Source organism: Bacillus rossius, chromosome 3 (assembly GCF_032445375.1).
Source record: "Bacillus rossius redtenbacheri isolate Brsri chromosome 3, Brsri_v3, whole genome shotgun sequence".
In the NCBI taxonomy this organism is placed as follows: domain Eukaryota; kingdom Metazoa; phylum Arthropoda; class Insecta; order Phasmatodea; family Bacillidae; genus Bacillus; species Bacillus rossius.
Genome location: NC_086332.1, coordinates 43,474,368 through 43,502,109, shown reverse-complemented (window position 1 = coordinate 43,502,109; position 27,742 = coordinate 43,474,368). Strand labels below are relative to the sequence as shown.

General features: G+C 36.0%; 1 protein-coding gene across 1 annotated transcript; it reads right to left on the bottom strand.

The window, feature by feature from the left end:
• Positions 1-18: 18 nt before the first annotated feature.
• On the bottom strand, positions 19-27,597 carry LOC134530597 (proteasome subunit alpha type-4). Its single transcript, XM_063365572.1, has 7 exons — positions 27,488-27,597; positions 25,836-25,878; positions 24,364-24,526; positions 21,785-21,951; positions 15,542-15,672; positions 4,886-5,009; positions 19-333 (listed from the first exon to the last, which is right to left on the bottom strand). Exons 1-7 carry the CDS (start codon positions 27,488-27,490, stop codon positions 188-190), a joined length of 777 nt encoding a protein of 258 aa, XP_063221642.1. The 5' UTR covers positions 27,491-27,597; the 3' UTR covers positions 19-187.
• Positions 27,598-27,742: the final 145 nt, after the last annotated feature.

The following is a 27,742-nucleotide window of genomic DNA, read 5'->3' as shown; positions in this document are numbered from 1 at the left end:
ATGGGGTAAGCATCAGACTTCGCAACTTAAAAATTTCCATTTATTTTCACACTAACCTAACTCGACACAGTACAGTGCACGCATGATACATTAATTAAAAAATGCACAGTCCCACTCCGTCGATGCGACGTGGCCGGTAAGTGTTGCGGAGAGCAGTGTCTGAGAAGCAGTTAAGGAAAGTGACAGCCTAGCTCTTCTGCTGCTTCTCCTTCTTTGCAGCCTCCGCCTCAGCCTCCGCCTTCTCGTACGCTTTGATGAGGTCCTGCACTTCCTTCGCGGGCAGGATACGAGTCTTCGTCTTTCCATTGTCCCTCGTCAGTGTGGCCATCTCAACTGCACGCCCAACACAACAGACACCATGCCTTTGAACTGCAAGCTTCACTGACAGCTTTTATGGCCTTTTTAACACTATTCTACACTCTTATAGTAATAAGTGGAAAACAATTTTTAATAAAATACTAAATACAGAAAAATTTAATGAAATTTGTAATAGATATATAATTTAAGCTATAAGCCAAATACTTTTAGAATAAAATTATGAAATAGGTGATGGTAATGTGGAAATAATAAGCTTCAACATTTTAGGAAACTGATAATATTTGATAAAAAATCAATTTTCAGTTACTATATTAGGGAATATATGGTGAATAGCAATAAAACCGAAATAACACCACAAAGTATATCAATGCAACATATACAGTAGCTTACATGTAACTAAAAACATGAAATTTGACAAAACTTAACTCAAATTCAAAAATTTCATGGTAAATTTATTGAATATGATTTTTATTTTATTTGGCATGATTTTTGTACCAGAATGTTTGACCTAAATAGAGCGAGTGGGGGGGTGGGGGGGGGGGGGAATTGTTTAATCCATCGTTTCTTACATTAGAAACATTTTTTTTTTCATTAATGATGGCACATGGTTCAAACACACAAAAATTTACTGATTTATTTGTATTTTTCCAAGTAGTTCTGATTTGGCCATGCTTATGACAAATTATTTTAATTACTGTATTAGTAATTGGCTTTTGATTGCTCATTAGAGAGTTTACTTGTGCTTGCCTCACATGCTAATTTTAAAAGTTTCACACATTTTTACGCATGCTGCAGAACATGCGATACATCTACTGTGTTTTTTTTTTCTTCATAAAATGTGTGTTTATACAGCATGGTGCACTACTTATTCAAAACTTAACGTCACATGGCAATGTAGAATAGGGAATAATCACAAGCTTCGTCAAACTTAAAAATCTGTTAACCTGTTATTACTAAGCCTGTGCGAATATCAGTTTTTTAGTTCGAATCGAATTCGAATACGAATACCAAATTATTCTCGAATACGAATATTGAGATCGAATAATTGGAATGAGAATTGAAATCCCATTAAACATGTTATATCACATCACATTACAATATGATAAAAGGTACATATTTACTGATACTGATACTACAATGTATGTAGAATCAACAAAACTGACAGTACTTAAAATTTTAAGGTTCTCCAATTTTATAATTAGTTCGTATTAAAAAGAGTCTTGTCACATCACTACATATTAGCTAATTTAAATTTTTGTGGAGAAACACAAGCTGCTCTACATTTTCGGGGAGTAGACTCTCTCTTCTACACGTCACAATGTTGCCAGCTGTTGAGAAAAGTCTCTCACTGCACACTTGTGTGGCAGGTATAGACAAGTACTTTCTTGCTACCACAGCTATGTTTCAGAAACATGTGCGCCCCTTCTCTGACCAGAAACTGAAAGGATTTTCATTCTTTGGGATTAAGGGTGCTGACAGATATTCGTTTACTTCTCCTTGGATAGTTTCTTCGTAGCTTGCAAGCGTAGACTGAGCTGCTGTTGAAGGTTTCACGTAGGCCCACAGAGATGACTTCTTAATAGGCATTTCACTTGTAGCCTCACTTGTCTCAGTTATAGTTTCAGCTACTGTGTTCAGCTTACACAGCTTAAATACCTCCCTGCACAAATTTTCAACCCATATTTTTTTTTAATTTTCATCCTCAATTAGTGAATCTTTGAACCGTGGATCTACCATCATAGAAAACACATTTACTTCACAATCTTGGTACACCATGTAACGTGATCGCAAGCTAAGTAAGTTCTTGGCAAGAGTTTTTTTTTTGACGCGCGGGACAGGATAATTGCCTGAGCTGTCACTACGCGAGGAATTTGGGAAGGGTGGGAAGGGTATGAAGAGGTGGGGGGGGGGGGGGGGGGTTGCCGCCTGCATCCGGTCGTTTACTGTGTTTTATCCTATTGAAAAACATTTACGTAGCATGATAGGCTTTTGGAGTCTTTGCTGTGAGTATGCGGCCAGATGTTTTCCACATGGTCTGTACAATTTTCTTTCTCTTCGCCATCACCTTCGGAACGAAATTACAGTGCCGACAAACCATGTTTCACCCTCTAATCTGAAAACTGTCACCTATAACGTCCCGGTTGTGTGGATTTTACAGACACGTATTTATCTTTATCAGAATGCTGACAGTTCAAATCTATTTTAAACAACCTGACGACATTCTTCTATATAAAATACGTTAGTTATCGCTCCGAATTACTGTGTTCAAAAGGGCTTTATGTGGCCAGATGTAGTGGAATAACTCCACATACATAACTCTAAAAGATTACGAAAATCCCGTGGAACTTTTGCCCCTGCCCAACGAGAGAAACCTCCGTGCTCCCGAAATGTTTCCCAGTTTCAGTGATCCCGCTCAGCCTTTTTCGTAAATGACTGAATATTCGTTTTTTCGAAGTGTTAGCATTCGAAATCGAATCGAATACGAATAATAAACTATTCGTTTTGATATTCGAAAATTTGAATATTCGCACAGGCCTAGTTATTACTTATCGGAAGACAAACATCTTGCTCATGAGTTGTGAGTGTGTTTATGTGAAAACAATGTGACAATGATTACCGAAGGTTTGCGGTTGCAATCATTAACGGCTAAGATGATTATTAAAGCTCAATAAATGGGAAATTTTCCTGTGGGAAGAATTTATGCTGTCTTGGAAAGTCACACAAGTGACTGGAAGAAAAAAATAACATTTTCTTTTTGAGTGATGGTGGCATTTTTAAACAAACAAAAAAAAAAAAAATGAAAAATGAGGTTATGTTGCAAGTGTTTCTTCAGAAGTTTCCCAATGTATTTTCTTAGTACTCCTATTAACACAGCTATGATTTTGGTCACTCGTGGCCAAGATGTTAGTGGCGCTTCACTGAAGTAAACAAAACAGGTGTGGACAGTAGTCATTTTCATTCACGACACTTTGTTCCTTGCATCATGGAAAACATGTTGCCAGTAATAGCTTAACCATAAATAAACTATTGACTGTCTGATATTTAAGAGAATTTACATGAAATACTTTACTAAAGAATAAAGAGTTCTAACTGGTAGACGTCAGTAACAGGAATAATTTTTTTAACACAAAACCTTAATTACAATTTATCATTTTCTATAATTATATCCAGAATAAAAATTTAATGGACACTTAAATACATGGTTAAATGTTCCGTTTTTTAAAGTTTGGTGCAAAGCTTATTTTAGGACAAGACTTATTCAGGTAAATACCTAACTCTTATAATATACTTTCTATGAAAAAGTATTCCCAGTTCACTCAGGTAAATATGGTACTAAATACTGTAGTTAGCTGTAACAGTAAAATAATTGTTTAGATGCTAGAAATAGTCAAAAGAAGAATAATAAAATAAATTTTAGGCCTGTGTAAATACTAGTTTTTTGATGCAAAGTGAATATCAAATCCAATTTTTAAAATATTCATGAAGCCAAATAAAATTGTGAATATTGTTTTCATGAATTTGTATTACACTTCTTTTATAAAATACAGGATTGAAGTAAAAAAAATAATTATTAAACATTTGTAATGTTTGAACTGATTAAATTATTAACTGTTATTCAAGCAAAACATATTAAACATAAAAAAAAACCTAAATATTTTCATCAGCAAATCTTAAGCCTCTAATGTTTTAAAGCTTTACAACAAATGCGAAGGTTCACATTGGATGTGAAGCTTTGCATGACAATCAAAGCTTCAAATAAAACGAATAACTTATTTCTTGGCAAAGACAAATCAAACATTAAAAAGAGCTTCAATTGATTCACTTAGTCGAAGCTTCGCCCAGGCCTATTCAATTTATGCCAATAAACTATCAACAATGTAAAATATGCAACAATAAATCAATACCTATATTATATTTGGTCATATATATATGTATATGCACTTGCAGTTATATATTTTAATTTTTTCATCTTGATGAGAAACCAACATAAAGGAACATTTTAATAAACCCAAGTAAAAAATAATCAAAAATACAGAATAAAATTATAATATATATATATTCATAAAATAGAATTGAAAACAAGTGAAGAGTCATTATCTTTTACCATTGATAACTTTTTTTTTGAAATCTGATGGAACATGAAGTAAGAGATGAAATTATCACTGGAGCTAAAATAAATCCACAGCTATAATTTTTTAAGGTTCATTTTATTTAATGTGTGCAACTATTACCAATATATGTTTTACAGCAATAAATGACAAAATATTAAAACCATCAATGTTAGGTTATTTAATATTTTCATGTGCAAATCTTAAGCTTCCAATGTTTAAGCTTTGCAACAAGTGCACAGCTTCACATCAGATGTGAAGCTATGCATCACAACCGAAGCTTCAAAAAAAACGAATAGCATATTTCCTGCGAAGTCAAATCAAATTTTAAAAAGCGCTTCGATTGATTTGCTTAGTCGAAGCTTTGACCAGGACTACTGTCTAGTCTACATATAATACTGTAACTTGCGAAAGTAAGGAGATACACTATGCAACATGAACTGCTAAAAGTCACAAACCTTTCTCCGCGGTGAGCTTGGTCATGTCCAGGGTCTTGCTCAGCACCTTGATGGCGAGTGCCTGGGCATCCTTCAGGGTCGTCTCTCCTTCCTTGTACTCCTGCTTCAGGCTCGACACAGCTGCCTAACACACACACACACACACACACACATAAATGCAAGTACTAACATAAATTTACAACTGGCTGTTTCTAGGCTGGTGGTTCTCAAACCTTTTGAAGTCTGGGCACATTTAAAATCATACAAAATTGAAGGCATCGTCATACATGAATTTCTGAGAAGTATGTTACAATAATTAACATCTCACAAATATGTACTGATAGTTAACTTAAGGTTTCTTTAAAAAAACAGCAAAGATTACTAAAGCACAATACTGAACTAAATCACTGTTTGAGCAAAACCTGTAGTCATTCAAGTAGCTTAATGATGTGTTAACAAAAGAGCGGTTTATCTGTAATGAAATGGTATAATAGAGTAATTATATTAATTTTTATTAGTGATGCACCGATAAGGCTTTACCGATTACCGAAACGATACAGATAACCAACATAAACATCGGCCGATACCGATACAAACCGATTACCGATTATTTTATCACATTTTCATTTTCCAACAGCTAAATTAAACAAATAATAATATATCAAGCAATACTAAGAATTAAAATATCTTCACAGGCTTTATTATTTATTTTTATTCTTAAAAGTAAATATATCATGTGAAACATGCAGTTGACATTTAGTAGTCATAATTCAACACTGGCAAATTTGAATTAAAAAAAACAAGCTTTCTTAAGTTCTCAGGCAACATCCTGTTGCGCTTCTCTTGGAGAATGTTTCCTGCTGATGAAAATAATCTCTCTGAGCACACAGATCCAAGGGGTATTATAAGATTTTTCAGTGCTGCCTTCTTCAGATGTGGGTAATTTACATCTTTTAACCAGAATTCAATCGGGTCTGTCCCTACGTCGAATGTTGGCTGCTTCATGTAACTTTATGTTTTGATGTATAAACTCAACAACATCTATTGCCGGATAATGTATTTTATTTTCACCACAACTAATTACAAACCACTAACACAAACCACCATCTTGCTAGACTCCTTGTTTGTTTTCCCACAATGCCAAGCACTACAAACAAGTCAATATGATGAAAAGAGAAAGGAGAAAATTGTCTATGTCCTGTAAATATTCACACATGCGTGCACATACCGCCCACCAAAAAAATGACTTTTTTTTTTCCATACTTCATACATAACCTTGATACTAAAACACAAAACGAATAAGATCCAACATCACAAAAGCTCCTGATTATGTCCATAAGTTTAGGAGATTGGTAAAGGGCAAATTTTTGTCACAGGTCTCACAATTTCACCAGTAGAAGTTCTCAGTGTGACAACTCTTACAACACCATCTCTACCCGGGTGAGTTTTGATAACTCTGGCAGTTCTCCATTTCAAGGGTGGCAAGTTCGAGTCCTTCACTAACACTAATGCATTCTCCTTAACATTGGGTACTGCAGTATTCCACTTTGTCCTTTGATGGAGCGTGTGGAGATACTCGGTGCTCCAGCGTTTCCAGATGCACTGCTTCAGTTTGGTGATGAGCTGCCATCTATCCAAACGATTCTCCAAAAGGTGGGATAGATCCTGTTCCGGTATGCCAACAAGAGGAGAACCAATCAAAAAATGTCCAGGAGTCAAAACATCAAATTCTGAGGGATCTGCTGACAAAGGGCACAATGGTCTTGAGTTTAAAATTGCTGAGATTTCAGTAAAGAGTGTGGTCAGTTCTTCAAATGTGAGTATTTGATTGCCAATAACTCTTTTCATGTGCACCTTTGCCGACTTGACAGCTGCCTCCCATAGACCTCCAAACTGTGGGCCAGCGGGAGGATTGAAGTGCCACACAATGTTGAGGTCAGCTAGGTGATCTTGCAGCATCTGCCAGGCAGGCTCAGTAAACAAGGCTTGACGAATTTCTTTCATGTGTCTGTCAGCACCAATAAAGTTTTTACCTTGATCTGAATGTATGTCAGATGGTGTTCCTCTCAGAGATACAAATCTTTTTAGAGCAGCTAGAAATGCTTCTGTACATAGTGAGGACACAACCTCCAAATGTGTTGCCTTACTTGACATACACACAAACAAACAAAGATAACTTTTACTGATTGGGGCTTTACGTGTTTTGGTGGTCTTAGAAGAAAAGGGTCCAGCAAAGTCCACACCAACCTTCAGAAAAGGACGCACTTGTGAGAATCTTACACTTGGGAGATTCCCCATTAGAGGTGCAGGAGACCTTGCAGTCAACCTGAAACATGAGATACACCGATGAATACAGTGCCGAATGAGATGTCGAGCACCCACAATCCAAAACTGCCTTTGAATGAGAGATTGAGTAGCTTGAGGTCCTGCATGGAGATATGTGACATGGTAAAAGGTTACAATAAGCTTTGAAAGATGACATTTTCCTGGAAGCAATACTGGGTGTTTGGTACTTTCAGGCAAACAAGCATATTGCAAACGTCCGCCCACCCTGACAATTCCGAGGGAGTCAATAAATGGATACAAACTCCGCAAATTACTGGAACATTCATTGCGCTTCAGGAGTTTGATTTCTTTCATAAAATACTGATGTTGCACTACATGGATCCAAAACATCAGTGCAGACTGCATCTCCTCACACTTCAATATCTTAGAATCACAATGCGGGAGTTTTGAGAATACACTTTTGGCCCTGAGTATCCATGCTGTTACTCGCTTAAGTTTTGAAAATGATGAAAATGTTTCCAACAATTTCACCAATTCATTTTGTCTGTCCTCTTGCACTGCAAGGGCCTGACTTTGCACCGGCTTGCATTCTGGAAGCTCTAGGAAAGGTGATACCTCAAATTTGTTAACAGGCCATTCTGTGTCTGAATCTACCAACCAATCTGGACCATGAAACCACAGAGAACTCTCAATCAATTGATCAGGATAAACACCTCGGGATGCTAAGTCAGCTGGGTTGCACACTGAGGGAACATAGCGCCAAATTCCTGGGGGTGTGATAGCTTGAATCTCGGACACACGGTTTGCTACAAAGGCCTTAAACTTGTGAGGAGATGATTTAAGCCATGACAACACAGTCGTTGAATCTGACCACATGTACATAGTAAAATTGTCCAATCTGCTCTCAAACAATGTGTTCACATATAACCACAATTTAGCAAGCAGAATAGCACCCAATAACTCAAGTCTGGGGATGGACAATGTCTTTAGCGGTGCCACCTTTGACTTGGCGATTACTAGATGGGTTGAGACCATACCAGTTTTGTCCACAAGTCTTACATAAATCACTGCAGCATATGCCTTTTCAGAGGCATCACAAAATCCGTGAAACTGAATGCAGCAGGCATCCAGAAAATGGATATATCGTGGAATCCTTACATTAGTCAGGGAAGACAATGATGTTCTGAAGTGTAACCACTGTTGAGCAACCTCTGCAGTGACTGGCTGATCCCATTCTAATCCCAGTGTCCAAAGAGTCTGGAGCAATATTTTAACCCAAACTATAACTGGGGACACCCATCCACATGGATCAAACAACCTAGCAATGGTGGAGAGAATTCCTCGTTTTGTGACAGATAGATGGGGTACATTGATGTGGTACATAAACTCGTCAGTGATGGGACACCAATGAATGCCCAGAACCTTAACTGCTGGACTTGTGTCTTGATCAAAGCTTCTGAGAGTCTCGCAATGTGCTACAGGCATATCCTCCAACACACTGGAATTGTTGGATGACCATTTACGTAACTCAAATCCTCCTTGAGCTAACAAGTCCACGAGTTCACACTTAAGTTGCACTGCCTCTTCTACAGAATTTGCTCCTGTTACAATGTCATCTACAAACACATCTCTTAACAATGTTTTTGATACCTGAGGATATTTCTGGGCTTCGTCCAAGGCCAATTGCTGCAAGGTTCTCAAAGCTTGGTAAGGAGAAGATGCTAAACCATATGTGACAGTCTTCAGTTGATAAACATGGACACTTTCTTCGGGAGACGGTCGCCATAGAATGCACTGGTATTTCCAGTCATCAGGATGGATTTGAATCTGTCGATACATCTTACAGATGTCTGCAGTGAAAACAACAGGCCTAGTTCGAAAGTTCAAAAGAATATCACCAATGTTTTTATGAAGTTTTGGACCAGTAAGGAGCAAATCATTCAATGAGATGCCTTTAGAAGTTGCTGCTGACCCATCAAACACCACACGAAGTTTTGTGGTAGAACTTGATTCCTTGAGTACAGCATGATGAGGAATGACATAGGCTATTTCATCATCTTGACCCTGAATATGCTGAATGCTTGTCACGCGGGTCATGTGGCCTAAACATTCATATTCTTTGAGAAACTGGCTATATTCCCTCGCGAGATCAGGTGACTTCTTCAACCTACACTCTAGGCGCTCAAATCTTGATAAAGCAGAGTGCAAAGAATGACCCATGTCCTTCACCTCCTGATTGAATGGTAAACGAAGTATGCATCGCCCTTCAGCATTGCGTTCATGTGTTGCAAGGAAGTGGTCTTCACATTTCTTGTCATCATCTGATATAAGGTCGACTGATGGCACTTCTTCAATTTCCCAAAACTTCTGTAATTGTACATCTAGGTTAGTTGTTCTTATCAAGCATGACACAGGTGGGTTCACATGTGTTTCACACTTGGCCTTACCACTCACAACCCAACCAAACAGAGAGTGAAAAGCATTAGGCTCCCCTGGTAATTTAGCTCCAGTCAGCACTTCACTGACGATATCAGCTGAAAGGAGCATGTCAACAGGCCCAGGTTTGTCGAATGATGGATCTGCTAATTTTAAACCCTTGAGGTGAGTAACTGAGCCTTGTGAGATTCTTGAACAAGGCATGGGATGTGTTATTTCAGATAGAACTGTGCCCTTTACATTAAACTGAATATGTTGAGAATCCACTGGTTTTATTGAACAATGGACAATGCCTCTGGCCCCTGGCACAGGAGTCTGACCAACACCAGCAATTTCGACATTCTGACGATGACGTTTCAATCCCAACCGCTGTACACAATCTTCAGTCAAAAATGTAGTTTGTGAAGCACCATCTAGCAAGGCTCTTACCACTTGAAACTGTCCACTTCCATCTCTCACATGCACAAGAGCAGTGGTTAATAAAATGGTAGTTGATTGATCCTGATTATCACCTGACAGATGTAGCGATTGTAATTTATTTACAAATGGTTCATAAGCTGGAGTATCATTTGTATCATTTTGAGTACTCTCTGGCTGAGTTGGGTGATTGTTGTGGTTAAAGTGCAAAACTGAATGGTGTCTCTTTTGACAATGATTGCATGAAAATTTTGATAAACATCTCTGAGCATAATGATGTTTTTTCAAACAATTAAAACACATATTTTGCTCCTTCACAAACTGCATCCTCTCATCAATGTTCTTAGACAAAAAATGTTCACACTTACTAAGTGAATGATTTTCGTTACAAAATGCACAGCACATAACATTTCCAACTGCTACGAGGGCAGTGCTTCGGCCACTGGTTGGTATAAAGGGTGGTTTCACACTAAATGTTGCAGTCCTGTTGTAGCTACGACCAACTGTAGAGGTTTTAACCTCATGATTCCCTTGAACACTAAGTAGTTTAACATTTTCATTCGCCACAGCACGACGCTCTAAGAATGCAAGGAGATGGTCACAAGTGGGCAAATCTTGCTCCACAGCTATTTCAAATGATTCACGTAAATTTGAGTCTAGTTTCTCAAGAAGAATATTCAGTAGGAGAAAGCTCCACTCAGACACTGGAAAATTATCAGCCCTTAATGCATTCAAATTCTCTTGCACCACACTAACAAAGCGGGATAATGAGTCTGGTGGGTTAGAATGCACAGATGGAAGATGAAGTATTTTCTGAACATGAATGGTAGCAGCAATGCGTAGATTCTGGTATTTCTTTTCCAGCAATGACCAAATTACTTCGTAATTTTCGTTGGTGAGGGGTAAATTACTTACCAGCTCTCTTGGCTCATCTTTCAGGCATCCAATAAGATAATGCAGTTTCTGCACGTTGCTGAGTGACACATCTTGATGCACAATGGATTTAAAAAGCTCAGAAAAGGATGCCCATTCTGCCCTGCTTCCTGAAAACACCGGCAAAGGAAGTGGAGGCAGGACTGCACGTGAGAATGTTGCACGAGAGGTTAGGTCTGCCGCTCTAACTGTACACCGATTATGTTCAATACGAAGCTGCCTAAACAACCTTTCGAACGTCACAAAGGCTGTCCCCAATTCATCAACTGTTCGTACTTCTGGTTTCGGCGGTACTGCACACAAAGCAAAGTAGTTAGCCAGCAATTCTTCTTTCTTTTCTGAGACTTCTTCAAACGCAATTGCAAATTCTTCAAAAAGATCTGGATTGTTGGCTGTTTCCTTTAAAATTGCACTAACTTCGTTTACTTTGTCCATAACATAGTCAAAAATGATAAGCTGTAACTCGGTTGTTGAAGCCGCCATGACACCAATAGCACACACACACACAAATGTTTTTAAAACTGGTTGCTCATATCTTTTATCCGGCCCGGAGGACCAAAATTATGTTTTGATGTATAAACTCAACAACATCTATTGCCGGATAATGTATTTTATTTTCACCACAACTAATTACAAACCACTAACACAAACCACCATCTTGCTAGACTCCTTGTTTGTTTTCCCACAATGCCAAGCACTACAAACAAGTCAATATGATGAAAAGAGAAAGGAGAAAATTGTCTATGTCCTGTAAATATTCACACATGCGTGCACACTGTCCAGTTCTTCAATTACATTACCTGTAAATAATAAAATTACAAAATGACAAATATTTGGTTTAGCAATTAAATAATAAGATTTGTTGACTGTAGCACAGTTTATGTGGTACTTACCCCTAGTTGAAGCTGTTGTAGCAGCTATAGACTTATCAACCATTTTCTGGAACATCTGCCAAATTCCCTTCTGTGTAGCAGAAGGACCCAGAAGGACCAGGTGAAGAAATGGCACATCTAGAAGTGCCAGATGACTCAGAAGTCTGATCACATTTTTGCAGTGTCATGCTATCATTCAAACTATTTTTCACTGTTTCAATGCTGACAGGATTTTGGAATGGATGGTGTTTATAACGAGGATCAAGCATCGTAGCTACTAGGAAAATCTCAGTCTTTTCCAATTCACCAAGACGTGAGCCGAGTGAATGTTTCAAATCGGTTGCAAAAGATTTAGTGGCACCTTTAACGGCTTTAACCTCCATTATCTTCATTTCCAGCATGTTGACATGCAGCATGTAGGCTGTTGACTAGTGGTATAGCATCTGCTACAGATGCTTTTTCACTGCTGACTGTCTTGGTCACATCTTCAAAGTATGTAAGAAGATCTACTAATTGCTCGGCAAGCAACCAATTTTCAGCTGTAATCTGACACCTAAACTTCGAGCAATTTTGGAGAGCAACCGTGATGGAAAGACGCTGTTCTACAAGACGTCGTAACATATGAAGAGTAGAGTCCCATCGTGTCGCAATATCTTGAATAAGTACGTGCTGAGGTTCGTTTACCTTTTTCTGTGCATCGACAAGAATTTTTTTGGCTGCTGTTGAATGACTGAAATGCCCTACAATGTTCCTGAATGCCGCAAGCAGTTCACGAACTGGACGTTGATTCAGCAGCCCATCTTTGAGTACAAGCTGAACACTGTGAGCTAAGCATGGAATATTAGGCAGTTTGAGGTTATCTCTTATGGCACAATTTTATTAGATGCATTATCAGTAACAACTGCACATACTTTATTGACTATCTCCCAGTCTTCAAATATGTGCAAGAGATTGTCTGCAATGTTTACTGCAGTGTGCAAATCACCATCAAAAGGTAAAACTTCAAGGCAGAAATGTACCTTCTGAGACAGCTCTGCTCCATGGGCTGTGACACTAATGAAATCATTCATCTGAGACGAAGCCTCACTTGTCCACAAATCTGTTGTGACAGCAACATTGTCAAGATTAGAAAGTCTCTCTCTAACTTTATTTTTCACTTTCTCATACATTTTTGGAATTACTGTATCGGCCATGTGTTTCCTTGAAGGAATGTTGTATCTCGGAACTGCTTTAGACATGAGACGCCTAAAACCATCATTATTCACAATGTCATATGGTTGCATGTCTACACATATCATTTCAGCAATCAATGTGGTAAATTCCTGAGCTCGTGGATCATTGGAATTGTACAGTAATTTCTTTTCGACTACGTCTTGCAGTGTTGGTTGAAGTAGACTTACTTTAACTTTCTTCTGAGAAGGGCCAGCAACCGAATGTTCCCTCTCAGTAGAACACGCCTGGCTTGTACTTTCTGCAAATGCAAATTGCTGAGGATGCCGTGTCTTAACATGATGCAACATGTTGGTGGTTGTGTAGCTTGATCGGCAAGAACCACCACGTGATATTACAGCACCACAATATAAACATATTGCTTTACTATCGTCTTCTTGGCTTGTAGTAAAATGTTTCCACACTTCACTTCTCTTTTCCCGCATCGCCATTGTTTAAAACAGTCTCGTTTTCAGAAATACGCATTCGCAATAATAAACATTTACGTTTAAAAACACAACACCTTCAGAATACTTCCATAGATTATATGATGTCAACAAAGACGCCAACAACAGGAAAGTTAGCCAACACTGAAGTTCGCAAACATTTGGTGCTAAAGCAACCGCTCTCTCCTTTCGGACGTTTTCATTATTTCTCACTATGATCGCTAGCGCTGCTAAACCTGATCGTAATCGTAACCACTTTAATGCTGTCTTATTCTAAAGTTGGCAGTACAACTTTTATCTGTATGCAGGTATCTATGGTTCTTAGTTGCGTGTTTACAAAATAAATAGCGGCGGGAATGAATACTAAATTAAAATAGTGAGTGTGCGCCTAATTTTTTTTATTTAAAATCTGGCGTAAGATATGCGGCGAAATATGTCTACGAAATCTGACGAGAAAATAAAGGATGTGTAAAATACAACTTACATCGGTATCGGTATTTAAATAATCGGTGATAACGATTAATCGGTAAAATGTAATTATCGGCAATTATCGTTAATCGGTATCGGAATCGGTGCATCACTAATTTTTATATTTGGACACATATTTTTCTGGAATACCACAGTGTGCACTCAGATAACATCTAGTGTACACCAGTGCACCATGGTGCACACTTTGAGAACCAATGTCCTAAACCAATGTACCTTATACTGATAGGATGTGTTGTGACCAAAAAAAAATAGTCAGCAATTGGATTTCACACAGCAACACATTATGACGGCTAGGCATCATTGTCTGTCACTCAATTTTCAAGGAACAGGTTATCAATAGTTTTAAATCAGGCATTCTATGGTTCGGCACTACTGAGTGTTGATTACAGATCTCAGCAATTTAATCAGCACAGAGAACCGTAAATATAACCCAGGTACCATGGAAATCTCGGCAGCCAAACATTTCCTGGTGAAAATACTTACACTTCCAGTAAAATGCCACTGTAGGAGAGGACATAATTTGTGGACAACTCACACACTCAACGTAAAGGTTAAAAATTTTTGAAAATTTCTGGTGACGGTTCACAAGACTCCCCTTCCCCAACCTTACAACAGATGGAAAGATAACACTAGCAGAAAGTGTTGGAAGGTAAACAATAGAGTTCTTTGAGCTCAGATCCCGACTTTCGAAACTTTTCACTTTGAGATAAGGATCATCATTTCAACTTAAAGTTCACAGATCAATGGAAATAAATAACTGAATATAGTTTTAAAACTTATCTTAGAATTTCAACTATCTTGATTTGTAGTTGTCTAATACTCCTGAAATGTATGTATTTTATACAACTTTTGCAACCAACAAATAATCTTTTAACAGACCTCTGCCCATTTTAATACAAACGTAACTTGCAATCATTTAGGTGTGTTGCTACTGACACATTAGTTTTTATTATTAAATTTTTTTATAGTTTTCTTAACTTTTCTAAAGCAGTTTATTATAGTATGAACTACTAGATATTGGTGCAAGATAGTGCTGTTATAATCACTAAGTAAAACGTTAAAATAATGTGTAGGTGACTCTGTGGTCAGATCAGAGTAAAGAGGCTGCCGATAAGTCAAATTGTCTCTATTAGGACATACTGTAAATTTTTGCAACTGGAAATTTTGTGAAGGTTAACCTACAACCTAGAAAAAAAGTTGAACCAACACAAAAGCCCTCTACCACCTGAAATTCAGAAGAATAGACCTACTACTCTTTGTCCCTACAGCATACATCACAGTTATGAGGGACTGTCATATAATGCCTAGTGAAGGCGCAAATAAATGAAAGGATTGTAATGCTAAGACCTTCAACAAGTTCATTTTTTCTCTCCTAAAAACATGAATTTCAACTGCCGATACAACTGCGCAAACATGTTCATGTGTGCACTAACATGAGCACCCTAACATGTACAGGCATACACCACAAGCATGCATTTGTCTTTTTCTACACTCCCTTGAAGTTTTTCTGGCCCCAACCCTCATCGTAAATCTTTCCCTCTACCCCACCGCCTGCCTCGCTCTCATTCGCGAGGTCTGGAGAAACTCACGGTGCTGTTGTTGCCGATGCAAGTTGCCTTCCACCCGCTGTAGTTGCCGCTGGGGTCAGACTGGTACAGCTGGTACCCGTAGTGCTTGTCCCAGCCCATGTACAGGATCGATACTCCGAAAGGTCGTTTGCCTGCGAACACATATCGCCAAAGTTCCATACTTGGCTAGTAAAACAATACATGATACTATTTATAGTAGACCATCAATATAATTAATTTTATTTAAACACTCGTTTATAAAAAGTACCTCACAAAATGGAGTAAGTCTCCAGGAGGCAATGATATGCTAGTTACAAGTCTGTTTTTCCTGATTTGTAACATGCATTAACCAATAATAATAGTTTGTTAAATGTTTTCCAGTGGGTGATAATTTATGAGTGTGGTTGAATAAAGAGCTCCTTAATTTGTACCAATCTTTTCTCATCTATCATTAAAATGCCCAAGTTCTCTATAGCTGTAAGAAAAAATGTGAAATGTCCTCATGCAAATTTGCAAAATTTATTGTATGTATTCACATGTCTTGTAACTAAGTTTGTTTCATATGCAGTAATCTAGCGTAAACACAATTATCATCTACTTTTGAGTTTTGAAACATTAAAGCTATTAATTATTATGTACTTTTTTTTCTGGTTACTTGAAGAATTTTTATCCTGCACATTTTATTATGCTACAACCGTTTTAATGTTATTGCTTGAGCAGAAAACTGTACAGTTGAGCCTTCTGCAATTACTTTTGATCAAAAACAAAGAAAATTTATATAATGACACAAAATTCTAAATAAATAAGTATATTTTTAATGTCAGATGCCTTCAGCATAAAATGTTTTTAGTTTTTCTTTTCGGACCATTCAGCTTATAAATATACCTCTGACGTCAACCGGGCCTGAGCCCCAGAAGCCTGGTCAGCCTCCGCCACCTTTCCCCTCGTCCCCCGTCCCACTTCCCGCACTGACTGTTGCACCGTCATGTGAGTACGTAGTCATGTGTGTGTGTTTGAATAGCGCGCCACAAACTACCTCAAGAGGGCGCTGTAGCGGCAGTGCGACGTCCCCCTAAATTTGTAATAATTATATTGTATAGCTTTTTATTTTTTCCCCATTTATTTGTGTCGCCACTGATGGGCCGGAGGGCTTTTGTTTTGTTTAGTATGTAAGTTTTAGTGTGTAAGTTAAAGACGTTGCTGGGCAGACCCGTGCAGACCCAACATGAATATGTATTTAAATTTAAGTTTTTAATAACTCTATGTTAAATAGTAATAGAGCCGTGGGAGAGTGTGTTTACACATGGGGAGCAACATGTAATGCACAAACAATAACTCTTTAGGTATTTCATTTAATGATTTTATATAAGCGTAAATCAAATTTTAAAATAACTTGTTTAAGCAAAAAATGTTTATGTAAAATTATAGAAAATATAATGATAAATTAGCTTTAGTAAACAAAAGACTAGAAAAAAATTAAACTAAAATGTTTATGAACAACACGTTTGGTCAGCCTGCTTTAAATTATTTACTTCAAAATTGCACCATGATTGCTTGTCGACATTGGAAGATATTATGTTTAAGAGTGATGAGAAAAGTTACGTTAACATTATATTTATGAACTAAAGTTATTATATTGAAATGAGTTTACAATATTTTCCCTTCAAGTACAGAAATCTAACTTTGGTTAGTACAGAGTTACATATAAATATAGGTGATTGCAGTTGTGATCTAACCTTCAAAATATGTACCATATCTTTTGTATTTTTGTGGTAGGCGAGTTGCGCAAACATTGTCAGCTTACAGGCCGAAAAATAAAGCAAGTGTGCTAGAATCAATTAACATAACTCTTATTTTACATCCAAATTACTGACAGTTCTTACGAACTACCCTTCTAAATATGATACTATTCTTTATGTGGTCTGATTCCCACAGCTTGTGAATCGACAATTCCGATTCCAGGTATAATCGAAGCACCGAAGAATCAACATTCCCATCCCTAATTTCAATATTATTAAATAATTTATAATTCATCATTCTCCCGATACAACATATTATCAATTTTTTTAATTCCTAAACTACGATGTTACCCAAACACATATGCTGCCTGTAGTGGCACAAATTTACAAGTTTGCAAACATGTCATAAATAAATTTTGAAATCATCTGTAGCAGAGATTGTTATCACACTTTTACATGCAGTATTGTACATTTTTTTTTTCAATTTATGCTTCTTTACGCACTCTGAGGGTTATTTTTTTGGTATGCAACTGAAATTTAATAGTATGAAGTCCTATGCATATGTGTATCTTGTCCAGTTGTGTTTAAACACAAAGATAAAAAATATAGTATTACTTGGTTTATAAAATAAACAACTAGTTCATGCAACAAACAAATTGTAAAACATGTGCATTGTAAAACCTATGCTTGTATATATTTTTATTTTAGAACTTAGAGAACTAATTTTTTTTAACACTGAAAACATGCAAAAACAGTTTCTGCAACTTGGTTTGCTACGGTTAACTTATACGTAATTTATTAGATGAGAATACTGTGCAGGAACATACATGGCTTTGATAATATTTATCACTTGTTGGTTGTCTTAAATATGAAAAACAGTGCACATTCTCTTTCTTTTGATGTTAGGATATTCTTTATTAAATCATGTTAAAGAAGTGCACAAATTGTTTTTTTTTAAATTTTGGTTTTATGTTTTGTTCACAAGGTTATTAGTTGGACATACACCATTCAAGTCAGAAAATTAAGGAAGGTATCGGCCACGGCTATAATGGTTCTCAAACTTTTAGAAGTTACGAAACATTTACAATCCTACGAATAATTGATGCACCATATACTAATATCAGATAAATATTTTACAACAATCAAGTCAAATATTACAGGGATAAAAATTATCATAAAAAATTAAAATGAAAATTATCGTTAGTTAAATCATGCTTGTTTCCAAACAGTCAATACCAAATACAGCGCCGTACTGAACTAAAACCCTGTTTGAGCAGAACTGTAGAGTCGTTTAATTAATACGTATAATAATGATGAGCTAACAAAAAGAGTAGCGTATCTATTACGAAACAATATAATGAAGTACTAACTATTTTATTTTTATATCTGGATATATACAGTAGAACCCTGTTATAATGAATCTGAAGGGAGTAGTTTATATGTTCACTATAGAGGGGAAACTTTATATCTGGGAAAACTTTTATATTGGCAATACATACTCAAAAGCATAATCTTAACTACACATAGGCCTAAGCCAAGAAAATAACGAATGAAAATACTCAAAGCAACTGTTTTATGAGCAAATGCAGATATTATTTTTAATACACTACACATGTACAAACTTTCTATTAATGGTTCTTCGACATCGGCGTATTTTCCTTTTTTCATGCGTTTAATACTCTGTGGTGTATTCGAAGCTTGAGAAAGAAGATTGTTCAGCTTGTTTAATATTGTATTTAATGTGGATGTTGCAATTCCCAGTTCCTTTGATATTAACACGTGCGGGACAGTGGGGTTGGAGTCTACCTTTTTAATAATGTCCAGTTTATCTCGCACAGATAATGCCTTACGTTTTTTAACGCGTTTTTCACCCTTTTTTATGTACATATGTCTTATTGAAGCACATTTGCAGCTTTATAACACGAAATTGTTTTTACCGTCAAAAGTAAATAAACGTAAAATAACGAGTCTGGCACATCAAAGATCACTACGTATCATTTAGTATCGCAGTTGCTAAAGCTGGAACGAAAATTTCTTACTTTCTATGGAAAAATTTAGTCCACAGAGTTCTATCTAGTGGTAGTCTTACGAACCTTACCCTATCAAAATATCCGAAACGTGAACGATAAAAATGAGACGTAAAAATATTGAATTTGTATTTGTGTGGCGGTAATTTATGTTTAATTTTGATAACTTATTAAATGTACACGCGTTCGCCCATTTTTTAACTATGCAGGGAAAACTATTTTTTTTATTTTCACCAAACTGAGCACCATTTCTGGCTACACGTAGCCTACCGAGGCCACTCGTTTACGACTTGTTTGTAATATGAAAAGTGGACAATCAAGTAGCATATTGCGGAGAAAAACGTTAATGTGATCCAGAATAGACGTTTTGTGAAAATACTTGTAATTATTAGTGATGGGCCGAGACTCGAAAATTCGAGTCGAGTCGAGCGAGTAGCATCAGCTCGGCTCGGCTCGGCATTCGAGTTTATTTTACTCGACGGGGCGAAACTCGAAAGGAAATTGGATAAAACTCGATGATAAAATATAATAAAATTGAATTACAATTCTTAATATCTCCTTACGTGACTTCAGCCGACACTAAAAATACGTACGTAAGACCGAAACACGTACTTAAAAACAATGACGACAATCGGCCATATTATTTATATTTTAGTTTCACATATTGCCAACTTAACAGGTGTGACCACATAGCAAAGAAGACGAACACATTTTTAATAAACAAAACACAAATTAAATTTTATAATCTTAATATCGGCCCAAATATTACTTTTTTTTAGTAAATCCGTGCTACAATCGGCGCAACGTTACAATAATAAATTAACGGTAGCGTTATATTTGTGTTACAGAGCGCATGTTTGCGACTGATACGCCACCAATCACGAAATGGCAGTTAAAAAAAACAACTGCGCTCCACTAATTTTAGGAAGTGTAGGGTGGCGAACATGAATTTTTTTTCCGTGTTTGTTTACACTATTACGTTCGGCGAGAGTGCATTTTGTATAATTGTTTGCTATCCAAATTAAGTGGCAAGTTAAAATTAATTATGAAGTATAAAGTATTTTATAAAGTGAAAGTATTTTATAAAGTGTAACTATTTAATACAAATACAAAAGCATGGATTGGTTGGAAGTGCCAGCTTGCGATTGGCCGGCAACGTAACGGCGTTAGTGTTGTAGCAATAATCTTTAAATGTATTATATTTGTTATGGGAACGTTTATTGTAATGTTGCGTTAATTGTAGCACGGCCTTACACTTCCCATAAGTGAAAGTTTTCAAAAATGTTCTAATGATTGTGTGAAACGTAACCTAACCTTCGCGCCAACAAGCCTAAATTATATTCATTTTTTTATTGACTCGTGAATGCTGCAGGCCGCAGCTAACTCGTTCGGTCCAAAATAAGGTAAATATGTAGTTGAGCGGTATTTGCGAAAAAAAATGTTAAAAACTTAAAATACTTTAATTATATGCTCTTTAAATTCCTCTTTTCATTAAAGCCGGCAGATATAAGAAATTCCAAATACTTTATGAGATATCGAATTTTTTAATTTTCATAGTTGGGCGATATTTGTTAAATAAAATTTAAAAATTCTGAAAATACTTTAATTATATGCTCTTAAAATTCCTCTTTTCATTAAAGCCGGCAGATATAAGAAATTCCAAATACTTTAGGAGATATCAAATTTTTTTAATTTTCATAGTTGGGCAATATTTGTTAAATAAAATTTAAAAATTCAAAAAATACTTTTTTCTATGCTCTATACCTCAATTATTGAATTGTATTATATCAGTTAAGAATTTATTCTAAATGAATTATTTGTATTAATACTTGTATTTTAAATATATTTGATTACGTGGGCCAGTCTAAGGACTCTTAGCAGTAAAGTGCAAATATTCAAGCTCAACTTAAGTGTCAAAGATTCAAATAAAAATTCAGACTCGAATCGACTCGACTTGAATTTATGATCTACAAACTCGACTCGAATCGACTCGAACTAATTATTGTATAATTCGACTCGACTCGACTCGACTTAAAAATTTGCAGGTTCGTACATCTCTAGTAATTATATGAAAATATTTGAGATAAATGTGCATTATGTCTGCAAAATTTGTTCGTGGTACACGGGAAAACGTATCAACATTGACAACAGTTGTGCGCTATATCCAATAAATTAATACATAACCTCACATCATTTTGCCGGGACCGAGACGGAAATTCACAATAAACGGGAATTCATTATAGGCGGGTTCACTATAAACGGGTTCTACTGTATATTCCTCTGGAATAACACAGGGCACACCCGGAAATCTTTTAGTGTGCACCGGTGCGCCATGGTGTACACTTTGAGAACCACTGGCATGTAGTTAGGAACCATTCTAACGTTTGCCTGGAATAATTCAAGGCAAACCACAGACAACTGGATTTGAGATGGATGGACCGGGATTGCCCAGCAGTGCGGCAATAAAACACAAACAGAGGGGAAGGAGTGCCACCGACCGCCGTACTGCGTGTAGGCCTGCTTGACGTCACACAGCCACGACACGAGCTGCTCGCAGGGGATGGACTCCCCGTACTGCAGCAGGTAGCGCTGCCCGATCATGCGCAGCTCGTTGGTCAGCACATTCGCGTCGGAGGTGATGCCCGCTACGCTGCACACCATGTCGCTGCAAACAACGTTCCTGCGCTGCAGTTGGTTCCACACTACTGAAGCCCTGCTTAGAAGCCACCTGCTCGCACTGTCCCTCTGCCCGACTTCGACACTTCCATGTACGCAGGGTCGGGTTATTGCTGGAGGACAAGATTTTATGGCTTTGTTTTCAGGCCATTTTGTTTTTAAAACACGAGATTTCTGTGCTATAGGTCTTATTTTTTTCATAAAATCTGTTTATTAAAAAAATATATACCATATTACTGAACAAATATGACACTTAAATGTTCCATGATACCAAAACAGTGTCATATTGACTGACACATGATGCACTTTTACAATATAATGATTTGTAATAAGCATGTCTAAATATTTAAAACAAATTAAATAAATATGTTTAGTATTTTTGTATTTGAAAAATGTACTAATGTCATAATCTAAATATGAGTAACTAATAAATAACAGTTGCAAGATTAAAAAGTAGTAAACCTTTTCCAATTTTTTTTTTGCATAACATGCGGTACTTAATTAATGCCATATAAATACCTTTAATTGAATTTAATATATAAAAGATTACGTACTTGTCATTAGAGTTAAGTTTTGATTGAAATGCTGATTAGTTTAAAGATTTTTATTGTATTTTTATTGCAATTCACCCCTAATCTTTTCCCTAGTCATTGTACATAAAATATTACTTTCTTAATACATTAAAAATATAGTTAATATTTTCTATAAAAATACTACTAACGTTAATACATATTTTACCAATGAAATACTTAAAATACAATTTTTACACTGAAATATTTAATATTTTAATGCAAAACAAATTTGGAATTTGATTTACATTTAATTCAAATAAAAATACAAGTAAGCAGCAATATTTATTAATGTGGGAGAGAAAATTTTAATGAATACTGCTCTAAGAAATTTGAAACACAAAGCTACAATTTAATGATTTACATTTTTAGTTAATTTCATACCTATTAGGTACCTTCACATACCTAACCTACATACAACTGAATTAATAAATTTTAATAATTTTTCTTTTAAAATATTACAATACTGCAAAATCTTATGTTTGAATGCTTAAATGTATAGCATTATTTCTAAAATATAATTTTTATTTTTGATATTAAAAGTTTATACATAGACATAATTTTTCACACATATAATATTTAATAAATGGTAGTAATTTACATGACATATTTACTGTACCATGTTGCTACCTGTGCTCACCGCCCCAGATAAAAGCAACATCATCACAGTGAAATAAAACAACACCTAAGTTACTCTAAACACGAACAGAATTATGCAAGTATAATTACAGTAAAGGGGTATGCAAGGCTGGGCGCATGAGCAATAACAAGCTTCTATTGGCCTTTAAGTGTTCACCATATAAATTGACTTTTTACTAAATTTTTAATGCCTAAAATGTCCAGAAAGACACCATTTTTAGTTAAACACTAAACCATTAACAAAACTTGCAAAGACCAGTGTAATAACTTTAAAGCCCTGTCACAGTGTCAAATATTTGTCTTCATTATATTTGACAATAGAATTGGAAAGGTAGGATTGAGTGGAAAATGGTTTCCCATTTTTTCCATAAAATAAATTTGGACAGATAACCTCAAATATGTTTTAAATCATGTCAAACAATCAAAGTTTATTTCTGGTCTGAGCTATCTCAAACTTTTCAATTTCAATGTCAATTTGGAAATTAAATAATTTATCACGGTGCTGGGTGGAATTTCTGAACTTGCTTGCTATATATGCATTTTAAAATAGTTTGAACATGTACAAATTTAATTCACAATAATATTCTTTTTTTAATACATAAAATGTTGTGTTTTTTTAAATTATATTTTTTTGGTTAAGTCATTCATACAAACATTATTATAGTTATTTGCTTTTATAACTTCTTTAATAATGCATGTGTTCTTCACCATTTTAAAGAATCGTTTAGACGTAACTGATATGTAATTTCTATTTTCGCTAGGCACGGTTTTGAGTGGCCAATTGCATCCAACATATTTTATAACCCGTCCTATAGGTAAAACATTTAAGTTAAAGGAAAATCAAGATATCCAATTTGTCGAGCAAACATGGCTGCACTAGTGATGTTTATCGTGATGTCATAACCCTCCAACTTTATTTGACACAACATACTGGAAGGTGTTGGAAGTGAAAATTTAACACTGTGGAAGGGTCTTTATGTGATCACAAACCCTTGAATGTTGAGTGGTTTGTACATTGCGTGTTTACACCTGAAGCTCTGCCCAGCCCGGCAACTACCTTGAACTGCTTGAGTTTACATTCTGCTGCATTTTGCAACACTGCTTGCCGGTCCTGGAGCAGAGGCTCAGGGCTCACAGGGCGAGGCAAGGAGAGGCAAGGAGAGGCAAGGAGAGACGAGGCAGCACTGGCTTACTCGTTGAGCTTGTAGATCTTCTCGGAGAAGAAGACCTCATCGAGTAGCTTGTTGGTATTACGGCGCTCTGCGGCCAGAAGGATGCCGTCGCTGGCCAGGATCCCCAGGCACGTTCCCGCGTGGCTGATCGCCTCCATGGCGTACTCCACCTGGTACAGGCGCCCTGGCCCCGCACAACACAGCGTACAGCTTACCACAACCAAGATAGCTATGTAAAGCCAATATAATTTAGTGTCTACAAGTATCTGGTTAGCCAACTAATGGCCTTTTTTAAAAACTTTTTTCACTCACAGGGTAATTTTAATAGACATGATAATAAACAAAATAAATCACGAGTGGTTGTAATATAAATAAGATCCACTATTCGTAGAAACCTAGCAATTTCTATGTCGAAGGGCTTAAACATTTTAGTGATAATTTCCACATGATTTAAATGGACTGTCTCCAATTATTTTAATTTAATGTTTAGATCTCTTAGACACTGAGGTCATTAGAGGCAAACAAGTGGTGGTAAATCATTGAAAATGAGCAAGGACAAATTGTGATGGTGAGGGAAAAAAGAGCTCCTAGAGAAAACCCACTAGCTCACATCAGATACTGCCACGTTTCCCATTTGCAAAAATTCTGATTTTACCCAGAGAGGGAACTGAACCTGGATCGCCTTGCTGATGGACAAATTATGTGACCAGTCAATTACCATGGCTCCGCTCCAAATAAAAATTACGATTATTTTTAATCTTACTGCAAGTCTATTATGTAAATTTATTCAGAATAAACTGGCATCATATTTTACGTAACTAGACAAAATAGATGGCCGTAACATGGAAGATGTAAATGTGACATACTGTTTCATTAGCAACTTGCTTTAAAAAAATCCAAAGAAAGTACAAGTAAAATATGAATCCAGTTATTACTGTAGAAACAGTAAACGTTAAGACTTTTCCATGCTTCTTCACATCCATAGACACTCAAGGCTACTTGGGGCTTCTAGAGGAAATAAAAACCATAAAATAACTTTTAAGATCACATTAGTGTAACCTTAAAGCATGGCTCTATCCGCCATGTTGGTTTATTGTAATCTCATATAATTATTTTCATTTAAGGGCAATTAATGCTGATGTTTCACGATATAAGCATTGCTTACTATGTTTATTTGCTAATTTTGTTATTAGATGTACCTATACTTCAATTTTCTGCTGTTTGTAAAAAGTTTAGTCAAATATTTAAATAGTCCCAGACTACTTCCAAAACATTCAATTACTTGGAAGTTCTTTTTCTGTGTTTCAACAGCCAGATAATTAATAGAACTTTGATAACATAGTCTTATTTTTGAAACAGCCTTCAAACTAAACTGGAAAATCTGGACATAGCAAAAAAATTAAAAATCAAGCATGGCAAGTAAAGCTCATCCATAAGCTCATCTCTCCTGCTGACAATATGCTGAACATAGGACATCCCTGGATCACATTTACCTTCCGGGGAGAAGATGGTTGTCCGCGTATCATATCTGCGAGCCTACAAACACAACACATGTAACAGTTAACACAGCAATATGTGGCTCCTGCAATGAAAATCACGATGATCATTACTCTGCAAATTCAAAGGAATTAGGCCAGCCTTGAATATAGTTATGGCAAAATGTTCACAGTAGCTTACACTTAGGGAAGGTTGGATTGGGTCATTCACTGTGGGGTTAAGAAATAAAGGCTGATTGAGAAGAAAAACCAACATACTAAGCAACATTTCAAACACCAAGTTATTAAAATACATGATCTCCAAATGCTAAATGTATCACTCTACTCATGTGCACTAGGTTTGCCTTAAAACTTGGATCATATCTTGATTCTGATCGAAAGCGTCCTCTCTCATGCTGTTGCATTTGCAGCACAAACACATCACACAAAACCCTCTTATCATTATCTCTATTTGTCTCCAAGTGTGCCACCAACATGTTTATACAAAACTCCAGTATTGCATGAATTAACAGAGGTGTGAATTAGATAAATGTAGCAATGCAGTAATATTTCAATGCAAGTATGTATGTTTTACTTGAATTGTTCATTAAAATTAAAATTTTTAGTTTTTATTATGCTATTATAAATTTTTAATATACATACATGCTTCAAAAATTCACACATAATATTCGTACTATAAAGAATGCTTAAACCTGAAACTATAAAATTAATAATATTATTTTCAAATATAAAAAAAAAAAATTATTCAAATTCCAAAATGTGTTTTTGAAAACTTCACATGATCAATATTTATCCTGAAAATAGTGTTTCCAAATCCCTAATGGTTTCTGAGAAATTACCATTTATGTCACATTAGTTAGCACGAACAGTGACTTGACCGCCGCCATTGTGCTTCAACAGCGTAGCCGAGACTCTTTTCCACAAGAGATTGTTCTGATTATTATCGCTGCCCTATGGTTGACTAAATACTAGCTGCAACTTGATCCTGTGGTTCTCCTGAGATCCTTTGAAATACAGAATTATATTAGGGTGGAAAACCAACTAACTCTCTCTCTCTCTCTCTTTGACCATGCTTTAAATTGTGATGCTGCCTTAGCCGATCCTAAACCACCCATTAATTTCAAGATTACAAACTGGTTATATAGTTTCCGTTTTCAGTGGAAAAAAAAAGTATCAAATAATAGCTGAAACAGTATGGCAATTGCAGTGTCATGAACTTTGTAATTGCATTCAATCCCTGTTAGCCTTCTGCAAATCTTTGGTTTGTTCTGAACACATGTACTAGTTTAAAACTGATATGCCTAACTGTAGTCACCTAGTTTGCAAACATAAAATAAAATACTGTAGTCTACAGTCAATGTGTACAGACGTTGTTTTACTGTTTTCTAAAATTAAAGTTAATGAAAAGTCATAAGCAGTTTAAAATTAAGCTTTCCAAGATTTTTTCACAGGTTTCACCACTTTGTCACAAAATTTATCTTCTCTATAAATACATAATTTACGTTTCATTACAAAATTTGCAAACAAGGAAAGTGCGGCCGCATAGGCATGACTAGATGGAAAACTTCATTCGACACGCACCTTTTAAATCTTAATTTTTTAGTTTGCAAAGTTTATATTTATATTTATTAGTTTCCACATCAACTTACCATTATTCAGTAGTCCTAAATTTACGTTAAACTTATAATACTTAAAACGTAACCTATTCACAAGTTCAAAACATACAAGTTCATCCTATGGAAAAAAATAAACAAATGACAAGCGAAGTTGATCTCAGTACCAACCATTTTTTTGGCTCTTCGCACGACGTTGTAATCAATTTATTCCTACAAATATGAGTATATTTTCAGTAAAATTTTGAAATTACATTATTTTTATAAACATGTTACAGAAACTTAAGATCA

Bases quoted from the DNA above. Each gene is read 5' to 3' on its own strand.
- LOC134530597 (XM_063365572.1), bottom strand. The intron at 5,010-15,541 runs GTGAGTTTCTCC...TGTGTGTGTTAG, and splicing joins GCATCGGCAACAACAGCACC to GCAGCTGTGTCGAGCCTGAA. The intron at 334-4,885 runs GTTTGTGACTTT...TTGGGCGTGCAG, and splicing joins CAAGCTCACCGCGGAGAAAG to TTGAGATGGCCACACTGACG.